The following is a 15,067-nucleotide window of genomic DNA, read 5'->3' on the forward strand; positions in this document are numbered from 1 at the left end:
GGTTAGAGGCTGGGGGAGCTGGAGTTTGAGTCAGTCATTTACTGCCACCATAGTAACCATCAACCGGTAAACACTGTGCGTGGTGCACACCTGTGTTGTGCATGTGTGTGTGTGTTAAAACACTTCCATACAGCACAGTGCTGTGGTTGATATAGTCCAGGTGAATACGCCCTCACGTTACAGGCGACATTTTGCATCATAACCTCAGCCACTGTTTGACGTTCATTCCAGAGTGCTGGAATATGGATCCCAAAGGGGAAATATTCCACACTGTTATTACACAGTGGGGGTAAAGAAGGGCAAAAGACTTCAAATCTGTCTGCTTAAATCAGTCGGAGATGTGCATATGTACATCTCAGTGTGTGTTACCAGACGTTAGGCTCCCATCCCTTAGTCTGACACCATATCTCAGTAACATGGTGACAGAGGTCTGTGTGGCCAAAACAAAACAAAACCTTAAAATAAATAAATAAATAAACAAACCGACACCACAGCAGAAACTGTACAGCATCTCATTTTGAAAACAATTTAAGTGCACACATGATAACAGGGGTCCCTCTGGGACAGGAAAATTAGTGCTGCAGTTTTAGTCCCAACTACACGTCAGCACAAGATAGGACAGGCAGCAAGGCACGCCACGTTTAAAAGAGCCGCATCACTGTAGGTGTGGAAAAAATATTAAAAATGTACAATTTAAAAAAAAAAATAAAAAATTGCAAAAAGGAGAATAAATTTAGGAGATTATGTTTTCTTGGCTCCGAGCAAAACCTGCCAGCACTAGGAGCAAGGCACTGTGGGATATGCTATTTAAGGGCCAGAGTGTATAGCCACACCATTTCACACTCCAGCGGCGATGTCCTTTCTGCTAAGTGCAGCTCTCCTTCCCTTCGTCTCTCCATTCCTCCCCTAAACACTCGCTCCCTCGCTTTTTCCCTCCCTCTATATGTCTCTTTCCACCCTTCTGTCCATTTTTCTCTTTCCCCCCCACCTTCTCCCTCTTTCTTTTCTTTATTGCTCTCTGCATCTTCCTCACCTGGCCGGTAGGGTTTCCGCTTCCTCTTTTTGATGCTGTCGACGCCCTCCGCTCCCTTCAGGTCCTCGTCGTTGGGCTCTCTGTCAGGACTGGAGTCAGACTTCCCATCACAGTCCATCAGATCAACTTCTGAAACACACACACACACACACACACACACACACAGATGCATACAACAACACACCGTTTTAGCGGGTTACTATAAAACACGCACAATGTCAAACACAGAACCGTAACTGTTCCGGCACCCCAGCCCTGGTGTCCACAGCGCTGAAGGACTAATCAGTGTTTCTTAACTGCCCTCCTCAAATACCCTTTCACACGATCCAGTTTAACTGTCGACGGAAGCTGTGGCCCGGAGTCCACACGGTTCCACTGCAGGCTGGGGCCGAGGGGTTACGTGCCCTTCTACGCTCAGGGTTTCATGGACCTGACCAGGCCGGGCTCCCAGCACCACGTCAACTGCTGGCGGCAAAACCTCCCTTTCCTTTCCCAGGCAAATTTATTAAATGTCCAGTCCCCCTCAAATCATCTACCCCACCCCACATTCTCTCCCCCTCTCCTCCTCTCCTTCCCTCTCTCCTCTCCCTCCTCCTCTTCTCTCTGCCCTCCCTTTCTCTCTCCTCCTCTCTCCTCTCCTCCACTCCCTCTCTCCTACATTCTCTCCTCGTCTCCCTCTTCTTTCCTTCTCTCTTCCTCCCCTTCCCTCTCTCCTCCCCTTCCCTCTCTCCTCCCCTTCCCTCTCTCCTCTCTCTTCATCCCCTTCCCTCTCTCCTCCTCCTTAATGCCCTCCCTTTCTCTGCTCCTCTCTTCCGCTCCCTCTCCTCCTCTCTCCTCCCCTTCCCTCTCCTCCTCCCCTTCCCTCTTCCTCCCCCCTTTCCCTCTTCCTCCCCTTCCCTCTCTCCTCTCCCTCCTCCTCTTCTCTCTGCCCTCCCTTTCTCTCTCCTCCTCTCTCCTCTCCTCCACTCCCTCTCCCACATTCTCTCGTCTCCCTCTCTTCTTTCCTTCTCTCTCTTCCTCCCCTTCCCTCTCCTCCTCTCTCTTCCTCTCCTTCCCTCTCTCCTCCTCCCCTTCCTTCCCTCTCCTCCTCCCCTTCCCTCTTCCTCCCCCACTTTCCCTCTTCCTCCCCTCTCTCCTCTCCCTCCTCCTCTTCTCTCTGCCCTCCCTTTCTCTCTCCTCCTCTCCTCTTCCCCTTCCCTCTCTCCCTCTCCTAGTCTCCCTCTCTTCTTTCCTTCCCTCTCTCCTCCTCCCCTTCCCTCTTCCTCCCCTTCCCTCTCCTCCCCTCTCTCCTCTCCCTCCTCCTCTACTCTCTGCCCTCCCTTTCTCTCTCCTCCTCTCTCCTCTCCTCCACTCCCTCTCCCTCATTCTCTCCTCGTCTCCCTCTTCTTTCCTTCTCTCTCCCTTCCTCCCCTTCCCTCTCCTCCTCTCCTCCTCTCCTTCCCTCTCCCCCCTCCCTTTCTCTCCTCTCCCTCTCCCTCTCCTACATTCTCTCCTCGTCTCCCTCTCTTCTTTCCTTCCCTCTCTCCTCCTCCCCTTCCCTCTTCCTCCCCTTCCCTCTCCTCCCCTCTCTCCTCTCCCTCCTCCTCTACTCTCTGCCCTCCCTTTCTCTCTCCTCCTCTCTCCTCTCCCTCTCCCTCTCTCCTACATTCTCTCCTCGTCTCCCTCTCTTCTTTCCTTCCCTCTCTCCTCCTCCCCTTCCCTCTCCTCCCCTCTCTCCTCTCCCTCCTCCTCTACTCTCTGCCCTCCCTTTCTCTCCTCCTCTCTCCTCTCCTCCACTCCCTCTCCCTCTCTCCTACATTCTCTCCTCGTCTCCCTCTTCTTTCCTTCTCTCTCCCTTCCTCCCCTTCCCTCTCCTCCTCTCCTCCTCTCCTTCCCTCTCTCCCCTCCCTTTCTCTCTCCTCCTCTCTCCTCTCCCTCTCCCTCTCCTACATTCTCTCCTCGTCTCCCTCTCTTCTTTCCTTCTCTCTCCCTTCCTCCCCTTCCCTCTCTCCTCCTCTCCTTCCCTCTCTCCTCTCCCTCCTCCTCTTCTCTCTCCTCCGCTCCCTCTCCCTCTCTCCTACTTTCTCTCCTCCTCTCCCTCTCTTCTTTCCTTCTCTCTTCCTCCCCTTCCCTCTCTCCTCCTCCCCTTCCGTCTCTCCTCTCCCTCCTTCTCTTCTCTCTCCTCTGCTCCCTCTCCCTCTCTCCTTCCCTCTCTCCCCTCCCTTTCTCTCTCCTCCTCTCTCCTCTCCCTCTCCCTCATTCTCTCCTCGTCTCCCTCTCTTCTTTCCTTCTCTCTCCCTTCCTCCCCTTCCCTCTCTCCTCCTCTCCTTCCCTCTCTCCTCTCCCTCCTCCTCTTCTCTCTCCTCCGCTCCCTCTCCCTCTCTCCTACTTTCTCTCCTCCTCTCCCTCTCTTCTTTCCTTCTCTCTTCCTCCCCTTCCCTCTCTCCTCCTCCCCTTCCGTCTCTCCTCTCCCTCCTTCTCTTCTCTCTCCTCTGCTCCCTCTCCCTCTCTCCTACTTTCTCTCCTCCTCTCCCTCTCTTCTTTCCTTCTCTCCTCTCCTCCTCTCCCTCTCTTCTCTCTCCTCTGCTCCCTCTCCCTCTCTCCTACTTTCTCTCCTCCTCTCCCTCTCTTCTTTCCTTCTCTCCTCTCCTCCTCTCCCTCTCTTCTTTCCTTCTCTCCTCTCCTCCCCACTCTCTTCCTCCCCTTCCCTCTCTCCTCCTCTCTCTTCCTCCCCTTCCCTCTCTCCTCCTCTCTCCTCCTCTCCTTCCTCCCCTTCCCTCTCTCCTCCTCCCCTTCCCTCTCTCCTCCTCTCTCTTCCTCCCCTTCCCTCCCTCCTTCCTTCCCTCTCTCTTCCTCCCCTTCCCTCTCCTCCTCCCCCTCTCTGCCCTCCCTTTCTCTCCTCCTCTCTCTCCTCCTCTCCCTCTCTTCTTTCCTTCTCTCCTCTCCTCCTCTCCCTCTCTTCTTTCCTTCTCTCCTCTCCTCCCCACTCTCTTCTCCTCTCTCTTCCTCCCCTTCCCTCTCTCCTCCTCTCCTTCCTCCCCTTCCCTCTCTCCTCCTCCCCTTCCCTCTCTCCTCCTCTCTCTTCCTCCCCTTCCCTCCCTCCTTCCTTCCCTCTCTCTTCCTCCCCTTCCCTCCCTCCTTCCTTCCCTCTCTCTTCCTCCCCTTCCCTCCCTCCTTCCTTCCCTCTCTCTTCCTCCTCTTCCCTCTCCTCCTCCCCCTCTCTCCTCCTCCTCTCTGCCCTCCCTTTCTCTCCTCCTCTCTTCCACTCCCTCCTCCTCTTTCTTTCTCTCCCCTCCTCCTCTCTGCCCTCCCTTTCTCTCTCCTCCTCTCCTTCCTCCCCTTCCCTCTCCTCCTCCCCTTCCCTCTCTCCTCCTCTCCATCCTCCCCTTCCCTCTCCTCCTCTCCTTCCTCCCCTTCCGTCTCTCCTTCTTTCCCCCTCTTCCTCCCCTTCCCTCTCTTCCTCTCCTTCTCTCTCTCTCCTCCTCCCCTTCTCTCTCCTCCTCCCCCTCTCTCCTCCTCCTCTCTGCCCTCCCTTTCTCTCCTCTTCTCTTCCACTCCCTCCTCCTCTTTCTTTCTCTCCCCTCCTCCTCTCTGCCCTCCCTTTCTCTCTCCTCCTCTCCTTCCCTCTCTCTCCTCCTCCCCTTCTCTCTCTCCTCCGCTCCCTCTCCCCTTTCTCTCCTCCTCTCCCTCTCTCCTCTCCTCCCCTCTCTTCCTCCCCTTCACTCTCCTCCTCTCCTTCCTCCCCTTCCCTCTCCTCCTCTCCTTCCTCCCCTTCCGTCTCTCCTTCTTTCCCCCTCTTCCTCCCCTTCCCTCTCTTCCTCCTCCTCTCCTTCCCTCTCTCCTCCTCCCCTTCTCTCTCTCCTCCGCTCCCTCTCCCCTACTTTCTCCTCCTCTCCTCCCCTCTCTTCCTCCCCTTCCCTCCCCTCTCTTCCTCCCCTTCCCTCTCCTCCTCTCCTTCCTCCCCTTCTCTCTCTCCTCCGCTCCCTCTCCCCTACTTTCTCCTCCTCTCCTCCCCTCTCTTCCTCCCCTTCCCTCTCCTCCTCTCCTTCCCTCTCCTCCTCTCCTTCCTCCCCTTCCGTCTCTCCTTCTTTCCCCCTCTTCCTCCCCTTCCCTCTCTTCCTCCTCCTCTCCTTCCCTCTCTCTCCTCCTCCCCTTCTCTCTCTCCTCCGCTCCCTCTCCTTCACTCTCCTCCTCTCCCTTCCTCCCCTTCCCTCTCCTCCTCTCCTTCCTCCCCTTCCGTCTCTCCTTCTTTCCCCCTCTTCCTCCCCTTCCCTCTCTCCTTCTTTCCCCCTCTTCCTCCCCTTCCCTCTCTTCCTCCTCCTCTCCTTCCCTCTCTCCTCCTCCCCTTCTCTCTCTCCTCCGCTCCCTCTCCCCTACTTTCTCCTCCTCTCCTCCCCTCTCTTCCTCCCCTTCCCTCCCCTCTCTTCCTCCCCTTCCCTCTCCTCCTCTCCTTCCTCCCCTTCTCTCTCTCCTCCGCTCCCTCTCCCCTACTTTCTCCTCCTCTCCTCCCCTCTCTTCCTCCCCTTCCCTCTCCTCCTCTCCTTCCCTCTCCTCCTCTCCTTCCTCCCCTTCCGTCTCTCCTTCTTTCCCCCTCTTCCTCCCCTTCCCTCTCTTCCTCCTCCTCTCCTTCCCTCTCTCTCCTCCTCCCCTTCTCTCTCTCCTCCGCTCCCTCTCCTTCACTCTCCTCCTCTCCCTTCCTCCCCTTCCCTCTCCTCCTCTCCTTCCTCCCCTTCCGTCTCTCCTTCTTTCCCCCTCTTCCTCCCCTTCCCTCTCTTCCTCCTCCTCTCCTTCCCTTCTCTCTCTCCTCCGCTCCCTCTCCCCTACTTTCTCTCCTCCTCTCCTCCCCTCTCTTCCTCCCCTTCACTCTCCTCCTCTCCCTTCCTCCCCTTCCCTCTCTCCTCCTCTCCTTCCTCCCCTTCCCTCTCCTCCCTCCCCTTCCGTCTCTCCTTCTTTCCCCCTCTTCCTCCCCTTCCCTCTCTTCCTCCTCCATACCTTCCCTCTCTCTCCTCCTCCCCTTCTCTCTTCTCCGCTCCCTCTCCCCTACTTTCTCTCCTCCTCTCCCTTCCTCCCCTTCCCTCTCCTCCTCTCCTTCCTCCCCTTCCGTCTCTCCTTCTTTCCCCCTCTTCCTCCCCTTCCCTCTCTCCTTCTTTCCCCCTCTTCCTCCCCTTCCCTCTCTTCCTCCTCCTCTCCTTCCCTCTCTCCTCCTCCCCTTCTCTCTCTCCTCCGCTCCCTCTCCCCTACTTTCTCCTCCTCTCCTCCCCTCTCTTCCTCCCCTTCCCTCCCCTCTCTTCCTCCCCTTCCCTCTCCTCCTCTCCTTCCTCCCCTTCTCTCTCTCCTCCGCTCCCTCTCCCCTACTTTCTCCTCCTCTCCTCCCCTCTCTTCCTCCCCTTCCCTCTCCTCCTCTCCTTCCCTCTCCTCCTCTCCTTCCTCCCCTTCCGTCTCTCCTTCTTTCCCCCTCTTCCTCCCCTTCCCTCTCTTCCTCCTCCTCTCCTTCCCTCTCTCTCCTCCTCCCCTTCTCTCTCTCCTCCGCTCCCTCTCCTTCACTCTCCTCCTCTCCCTTCCTCCCCTTCCCTCTCCTCCTCTCCTTCCTCCCCTTCCGTCTCTCCTTCTTTCCCCCTCTTCCTCCCCTTCCCTCTCTTCCTCCTCCTCTCCTTCCCTTCTCTCTCTCCTCCGCTCCCTCTCCCCTACTTTCTCTCCTCCTCTCCTCCCCTCTCTTCCTCCCCTTCACTCTCCTCCTCTCCCTTCCTCCCCTTCCCTCTCTCCTCCTCTCCTTCCTCCCCTTCCCTCTCCTCCCTCCCCTTCCGTCTCTCCTTCTTTCCCCCTCTTCCTCCCCTTCCCTCTCTTCCTCCTCCATACCTTCCCTCTCTCTCCTCCTCCCCTTCTCTCTTCTCCGCTCCCTCTCCCCTACTTTCTCTCCTCCTCTCCTCCCCTCTTCCTCCCCTTCACTCTCCTCCTCTCCCTTCCTCCCCTTCCCTCTCCTCCTCTCCTTCCTCCCCTTCCGTCTCTCCTTCTTTCCCCCTCTTCCTCCCCTCCCCTCTCTTCCTCCCCTTCACTCTCCTCCTCTCCCTTCCTCCCTCCCCTTCCGTCTCTCCTTCTTTCCCCCTCTTCCTCCCCTTCCCTCTCTTCCTCCTCCATACCTTCCCTCTCTCTCCTCCTCCCCTTCTCTCTTCTCCGCTCCCTCTCCCCTACTTTCTCTCCTCCTCTCCTCCCCTCTTCCTCCCCTTCACTCTCCTCCTCTCCCTTCCTCCCCTTCCCTCTCCTCCTCTCCTTCCTCCCCTTCCGTCTCTCCTTCTTTCCCCCTCTTCCTCCCCTCCCCTCTCTTCCTCCCCTTCACTCTCCTCCTCTCCCTTCCTCCCTCCCCTTCCGTCTCTCCTTCTTTCCCCCTCTTCCTCCCCTTCCCTCTCTTCCTCCTCCATACCTTCCCTCTCTCTCCTCCTCCCCTTCTCTCTTCTCCGCTCCCTCTCCCCTACTTTCTCTCCTCCTCTCCTCCCCTCTTCCTCCCCTTCACTCTCCTCCTCTCCCTTCCTCCCCTTCCCTCTCCTCCTCTCCTTCCTCCCCTTCCGTCTCTCCTTCTTTCCCCCTCTTCCTCCCCTCCCCTCTCTTCCTCCCCTTCACTCTCCTCCTCTCCCTTCCTCCCCTTCCCTCTCTCCTCCTCCCCTTCCTCCCATCCCCTCTCTTCCTCCCCTTCACTCTCCTCCTCTCCCTTCCTCCCCTTCCCTCTCTCCTCCTCTCCTTCCTCCCCTTCCCTCTCCTCCTCTCCTTCCTCCCCTTCCATCTCTCCTTCTTTCCCCCTCTTCCTCCCCTTCCCTCTCTTCTCCTCTCCTTCCTCCCCTTCCCTCTCCTCCTCTCCTTCCTTCCCTTCCGTCTCTCCTTCTTTCCCCCTTCCCTCTCTTCCTCTCTCCTCCTCCTCCCCTCTCTCTCCTCCTCCTCTCCTACTTTCTCCTCCTCCTTCTCTCTCCCCCTCTCTCCTCCTCCCCTCTCTTTCCTCCTCCTTTTCTCCTCCTCCTCCTTCTCCTCTCCTTCTCTCTGCTCTCCCTTTCTCTCCCCCTCCTCCTCTCTTTCTCTCTCTCCCCATCCTCTCCCTTTTTCAAATTCACTCCTTTCCCTACTTTCATTTGAATTTGTTCCAGTGTGTGCAGACAGGAGGCAATTTTTTTGTTTAATTATTCATTTTTAACCTCCATCTTCAGGTACTGTGTTACATTTACTGCATCACTGTTGCTGTGTCTTTGTGGCCATTTGTTTTCAGAAACAAAACAAATTTTCTTTATAAATTCTCTTTCTTTATAAATCACTAACAGTACTGAGCAGCAGTGAGGTGCCGCTGAAGTATGTCAGAGTGGCTTATATTACTGAACGCACAGTTGTAGTGATTATGAAATCTGAAATCCAATTATTCAGAAGTAAGCTCTTGTGAGGTTATTTCATTAGACTGCATAAGCGCCACGAGCACATGGACACTGCAGAATGCCGAAATGAACATATGCAAAATCACACTGTGAGGGCAGAACTGCAGTAGTGCACACCCACTCATATATACACCCACAGGATATGCCCAGACACACATTTATAGACCGACACAGACATACACAAGTACACAGATCACTGCTCATCAACCTGTGCCTTCCTCAAAGGAGAGCTCTCTCTCTCACCCACACACCCACACACACACACACACACACACACACACACACACACACACACAGCATACCTCTGCTATCGTCCATATCCCCTTCGCGAGACAGCTCACACTGTGGTTCTGAAGGAGTCTGTAACACAGCTACACTGTTCTGGTTGATGATTTTGAGCTTGAGTTTGGGTTTGTGTCTCCGGCGCCGGACCGAGGGCACAGACAGGCTCTGCAGCTGACACAGGCCTGACTCGGTCAGACACACACCATCCTGCGTGTATGTCTTCTGGAAGTCTGAGAGGAAGATGCCCAACATATCAGCTCACACATCCCATAATCACACAACACTTGCGCTACTGCGAATGTCTCTCGAGAATGGCGACTAGGCAATGCAAAAGCTACGATTACATGTACGTGATCCCTAAAGACGACAGGCAGAAGTTGTCCATTTTTATTTACCATGTTCCTTTATTTTAGATACAATCTGAGCCATTATCGTGGGGTCGCTGCTGGGATCACATAGATTTACACCTACGCCAGCTGGGCCTGAACACAGGAAACACCAACAAACAAACAAAAACAATAGGACCATCGTCACACCGTTTTGTGGATCACAACAGCAGGGACCAAAAAAGCACATGGAGCTTCCAACTTAATCTATCCAACCTAACCAGTGATGCAGCGTTCTAGTTGTAGATTATGCTTGGATTAGACTGTTTATATTGACATTAGCCAGGTATACAACCACATCGCAGTTAAAACACATTTATGTCTGTTCCCCATGGTCAGCTCTGCACGACACTATTTTAGACATCAGGAGGTACATTTCTACACAGGGCTCTCCTACCGTGTGTGGGCAGAGTGATCATTTTGCACATGGTGCAGTCAAAGCCATCGTCTGCTGCGTTCTCTGCTTCCTCTTCTGAGTTCAGACCCTGGCAGGATGCATGCAGCCACCTACAAACCATAGGAAACTTGAGCCAAACTCAGAGCTCACCAATGATGCCAAAACATCCAAACATAATTACATTGGTCATTTTAGCGCCAGGCCACCTGCCCAAGTCAACAAGGTGTAATCATGAACACAGTAGGGATGAAACTCAGATTCGCGGAGAACCACTGCTCTTGCGATCAATTGTTTTGCCTGCTCCAACGCGCCTGATCCAGCTTGCCAACGTTGAGGTGATAATTATTATGTCAGAACCTTTCCGGATCAGAACCTGACAAACCTGCTGCAAACATGTATGCCTACACATGAACTGTCCAAGTGTAATCTCCCCTCCCTCAGAGAGATTCAACACTGTCCCTTCCACTCTTAAACTGCCTGCTTCCCCAGATGTGTGCCCCACCCCCACGCCAAGAAGGCACCTTGCACTCGGAGGGACTGCCCACCTGTCACACTGCCGGCACTGAAGGATCAGCTCCTCCTCCCTGTAGCTACGGGCACAGATTGGGCACACTGCCAAGCTGGCACACGGACCGCACTGCGTGTAGTTGTTCTGCCAATCGCAGCGCAGGCCGGGGGACGTGGTTCCACACTGAATGCACGAGACACACCTTTGGGGGGAGCGTGAGAAGAAAAATAAATAAATAAATCGTGTGATTATAGGATCCCTCTCTCACAAACACACACACACAAAAACATTGTATTACTATCCATATGGGCTATTTCCACTGACGTTTCTATTACAGTAGCTAAAGAATGATGCATCTACACCTAATCCTATCCATAATATCTTATTTTGTCTTCCTTAGTCTGTCAACTAAAATCATATTTCTTCGTAGACATGAGCTGAATGTACTAAAAACATTTCACAGTTTTTTTTTTTTTTTAAGGTCTTCACATACCCCTGCATATGCACATAGCACACAAACACTGTACACTGGTCTATGGCACTACAGCCAGCCCCGTTTGAGTCTGAACACGGACACTAAACAATGCTCACCAGAACACACAGGTGGCACAATGTCAAGTGTGCTGAACCTAAAAATAAACAGTGATATACGGTCACTTTCCAGCAGAATCTCAGCCAGCCTGCGTCACACGGCACTGTAAACGCGGCTCTGTTTGCCTGGGGATTATGTCTGACATTACACTGAACATGAGGGAAACCCTGGCATATCTGCTGAGAAAACAGCTCAAATCCTAACAGCTAAGACACTGCTAAAGAAGTAGAAATTCAAAGCAAAAAAGACAGATCACACACACACACACACACACACACTTACCATTTGCATTTCCAGCTACCCTTGGGCACATTCTGTAAGGGTGGATCCAGGCAGTAGGTGTGGTAGCTGATATCACAGTCGTCACACAGTAGCAAGCGCCCAGGGTCACTGGCCTGCCCACACGCCTCACACACCGTGCACTCCAAACAACGCCAGCCTTTACTCAACACCACCTTAGTGATCTGCAACACACACACACACACACACACACAAAACACATGCATGCAATTTTAAGCCCACACGCACGCACAAACACAAGAACACACAGTATAAGAGGTCAAATGTTAAGTAAAGGTTAAAAGGTCAGAGCAAAATCTAATCTGGGAAGACCACAGGTTTCCTGCTATTTTCAGATCAAGAGATGCATGCAGGGAGAAATCTATCAACCATTCACCTACCCCCTCTCTCACACACACAATCAATTCAAAAGCACACACCAACTAACAAATCCACACCAATGAGCTGATACATTTGTCCTCGCCAGCAAAAGCTGGTTATCCAAGCAAAGCTTTTCTTTAGGGGGAAAGAGGACTCTCTCTCACTCCTTCAGCTGGAAATGGCTTGATTCAAAATAAAAACTTGTTTATTTGCTTCTTATCCAATAAAATGAAATACTCAAAAATAACGAGGTCAATACAGGACACCGTTTCTGAGAAGGCGGCTTCCTTTCACAGCCCAGTGTAATTAAGAGCCTTCCTTAACCTGCCCGAGCACCACAGGGTCATCAACAGCGCGGTCGCACGCCCCGCTGATGCATTGGGCCCCACCTGCACCAATGCGGCATAATGTAACTCACATTACAGGCGATAACGAGCGCTCAACCCAGGCAGGTTGGAGCGTCCCAGCAGGGGGTTAAGAGGATGTATGGAGGGTCACGACCAGGACAGCTCTGCCACGCTGAGTGTGTGACAGCAGCAGACTGTGATGGGTCAGCACCAGGGGGCAGAGAGGGAGGGGGACATCAGGGCACGTAGCAAAAGCTAGCGCGGAGGGGCGTTTTTAGACCTACATAAGGAGCGAGAGAAGCAGCGGTCAGTGTTCTAGTACCATCCCCAGGGCATGTGGGACATCGGGGTGAAAAAACAGGGCAACAGTGTTCCCACGAGCACAGCAGGGGCTCGCACTAATGAGGGATAACGGACCAATCTCTGTGGCCGCTCTAATCAATCACAGTCCGCTAGATGCCACAGCGGTTGCCAAACACACAGAGGCTTCAACAATGCAAACACCAGCGTGAAGTGTTAGATAACAGACACTTTAACGCCATTATTATGAGGAAAAGTAAGCGATAGATCAAAAATGACCATCTTGACACTATGAGGGGATAGAGATCTCTGCTGGGGGATCAGCCTTGCCGGAAAAGGGCCTGTGGCGGTTAAGGTATGCCACTTAATACTCGTTTTCCACCTTATCCCAAATCCGCTGTGGGCCCGAGAACTCGCACGGAGCACCCAGTCAGCCGTCTCCCAGACCGTCGCCAGGCTCCGTCCCCTGGCGGGGTGGAGGTGGGTGCCGTGCACGGGACTTGTGGGTAAGAGGGGCTTTTATGGGCTGCAGGGGCTAAGTGTTGGTAGTGGAGGAGGCTCTTACCTTAATGTTGACACAGAAAGGATGGTAGCACTGCCCACACTGGGAGCAAGGCAAGAGCCTTCCCTCAGTGCCCTGACCAAAACTCCCACACACCACACACATGTCCTGCAGAGAGGAGACAGACAGACAGACAGACAGAGAAAGGCTGGCTGTTTAACCACTTAATACAGAGATACTAAAAGCTACCCCGTGAAACACACACACACCTACACCCACCCACACAAACACACACCTGTTTGAGGGTGAAGGTGTCAGAACTGGAGAACAAGACCACCGTGTTATGCATGGTGTTCTCCTCTTCCTCCCTCACCACATAGGGCGTCTCCACAAAGCTGCTCACCTGTGGACAGATACACACCGGTTACAATCACCCACCGACGGCTATAAACACCCTCACGACCCGTCCATGTTGAGCCAAGGTCTCATTTCACGGTGTACAGTGTCACTGCACCAGATTCTTCCATTACAATTCAAACAGAACTTAATTCCTAAATAACCTTTTGTGCAGCTAATCAAAGTGCCTGCCTACAGCCAATCAAAACCCTCAATCATCATTGGGCCTGGTCTTTCCCTGGCGAAACAGTGCAGACTGCATCTTACAACCCAGTTCAAGCTAGCGTAGGTTGTCGATATGCCATGATCAGCTTAAGAAACACGCCGGCAGCATTAGGTAACGCATTCTCCACGCGTAAGCAAGACTCCACATGCGTCTTCGGTTGCAGTCTTACTTAACAGCTACGCGGTATATTGGATTCCAATAAGGGTCGACCTGGCGGGATATTCTCGCTGTCAAGGTGTGTGTGCACATGCTTCACCACAGTTTACACAGCAGGGCAAAGCGCTAGGGCGTCAATACCAGAAATCTGCAAAGTGTAAAAATAAATAAATAAATAAATAAATAAACAAACAACCCTATTTGATCACACAACTTGGCAAGGAGAAATGAGGTCGCTGCCTCATGGCCGCTCCCACCCGGAAAACCGAGTTTTCCCGCTGGGGAGAAATGTCAGCATTTGCTTCTTTGAAAGAGGAAAAAAGCAAGAGAACATTTCAGCAGAGCTCTGATGGTGTAATCTTTGCTCAAGCTGAGTGGTTTGCTCCAGGTTTAATGCCAGCACTACGCTACACTGAGCATACAGCTCTATTATTCATGCATGCAGAGAGGGAGGTGGTGGAGAGTCTTTACCCCCGGGGTCAGCAGCAGGCTGTTGTCCGTCTTCAGTCTGGAGCGACCCCGACCCCCTCTGCCAGACATGTTGGCCCCGCGGGGACGCCTCCTTCCGGGAAAGCCAGAGCCACGGCCCTGCAATTCAGGAAGGAAGGAGGAGAAAGAAAAAAGAGGGAGAACAGAGATAGAGAGAGCGAGTTCCTCACTCAGTGATTCCAAATACATGGCTAAGCCTGGTGGCTTTTTAACAGTGCTAGCTAGTGATCAAAAAACTAAACGCTCAAGGGGCGGGATTAGCCAAATGAAGTGCAGCTAACTTCATACACGACTTTGTGTGCCAAAAAAAAAAAATTAAAAAATCAGAAAAGGAGACAAACATTTGTTTACAACAATAAACCCAAAATGCACCCTGTCTTTAATGACCAAAAACCCCACCCTTCTCATCAAAGGCTCCAACAGCCCAAAGCAAGGAGCCACCCAAAGTTTACTGATGGACCCGATAGCTGTCCATGCAGATTGCCTACGCTAAAACTCGGGGGAAATGCAGCTAACACAACCCTCCATCACATGACTGCACAGCCCTGACCCTGACATCTCTCACAAGAAACCCAGCAACGGTGATGGACAGGCACAAAAAAATGAATACATTAATACATAAATATAAATATATTGACAGGAACAACAAGCTCCATATAACCTAATAAAGACTGGCATTACACTGAGGTTGTTGAATAACAATGATTGTATTCATTGTATTGGAAATAATTGTATTCATTGCATTGGAGGACCACCGTGTGCTAAAAGGGGTGTGTGTGTGTGTGTGTGTGTGTGTGTGTGTGTGTGTGTATGAAGTCTAAGCTGCTGTATTTCAGCCTCCCTGAGCAGAACGGCAGCCTGGGTCTCAGTTCACGTTACAGCTGCTGTTACTGCCAGCGAGGCCGCCCTATATCCGAAGGCGTCACGTTCCGTTCGCCGCAAAGCCGAACTCCGGCTATGGCCCGAATCCTACTTCCTCCCGGATAATTGCCCGATTCCCACCCGAGCCACAGCGCTTGAGACAGGAGATGTCAGCTCCGTTTAGAGAGACGGCCCGAAAAGGTGTTGCTCCATTCTCATCGTGTGCCGTCTGCAGCTAATTTGTGCAAAAATGAATTTTGAGGGAAAGTGTGAGGATTACTGAGGCGTGCAATCCTGCTGTGAAACTCTCCACTGCTCTGCACACGTGTGTACACGCTCAAATTCAAAGAGTCATGCCACTATGCGAGAGAGAAGCGGCATAGGTCGAGGCCGGCTGTCGTGCACATGAACGGGTGATCCAGGTTTGGAGTGCTAACGGGAGCAGATTACAGTAACGGCCTGGGAGAGTGCGACAGATCAGCCCCTCTGCACTCGCACGGCACCATCAGGGCACATGAGGCACACATGAGAATAAAATTCA

General features: G+C 53.0%; 1 protein-coding gene across 12 annotated transcripts in view; it reads right to left on the minus strand.

Moving 5' to 3' along the window:
- Positions 1 to 15,067, minus strand: part of kmt2ca (lysine (K)-specific methyltransferase 2Ca) — a 112,097-nt gene that overhangs the window by 39,498 nt on the left and 57,532 nt on the right. For 11 of the 12 annotated variants that reach the window (XM_035530697.1, XM_035530700.1, XM_035530696.1 and 8 more), the window contains 9 exons: positions 13,648 to 13,764; positions 12,694 to 12,801; positions 12,462 to 12,566; positions 10,872 to 11,053; positions 10,035 to 10,199; positions 9,490 to 9,599; positions 9,102 to 9,188; positions 8,724 to 8,936; positions 1,034 to 1,162 (listed from right to left, as the gene is read on the minus strand). In XM_035530697.1, coding sequence (XP_035386590.1) covers positions 1,034 to 1,162; positions 8,724 to 8,936; positions 9,102 to 9,188; positions 9,490 to 9,599; positions 10,035 to 10,199; positions 10,872 to 11,053; positions 12,462 to 12,566; positions 12,694 to 12,801; positions 13,648 to 13,764 — 1,216 coding nt within the window. The remainder of the gene's footprint in view (positions 1 to 1,033; positions 1,163 to 8,723; positions 8,937 to 9,101; positions 9,189 to 9,489; positions 9,600 to 10,034; positions 10,200 to 10,871; positions 11,054 to 12,461; positions 12,567 to 12,693; positions 12,802 to 13,647; positions 13,765 to 15,067) is intronic. The other variant, XM_035530693.1, reaches the window with a different exon arrangement.

The sequence above is a fragment of the Electrophorus electricus genome, chromosome 10, assembly GCF_013358815.1.
Source record: "Electrophorus electricus isolate fEleEle1 chromosome 10, fEleEle1.pri, whole genome shotgun sequence".
NCBI lineage: Eukaryota > Metazoa > Chordata > Actinopteri > Gymnotiformes > Gymnotidae > Electrophorus > Electrophorus electricus.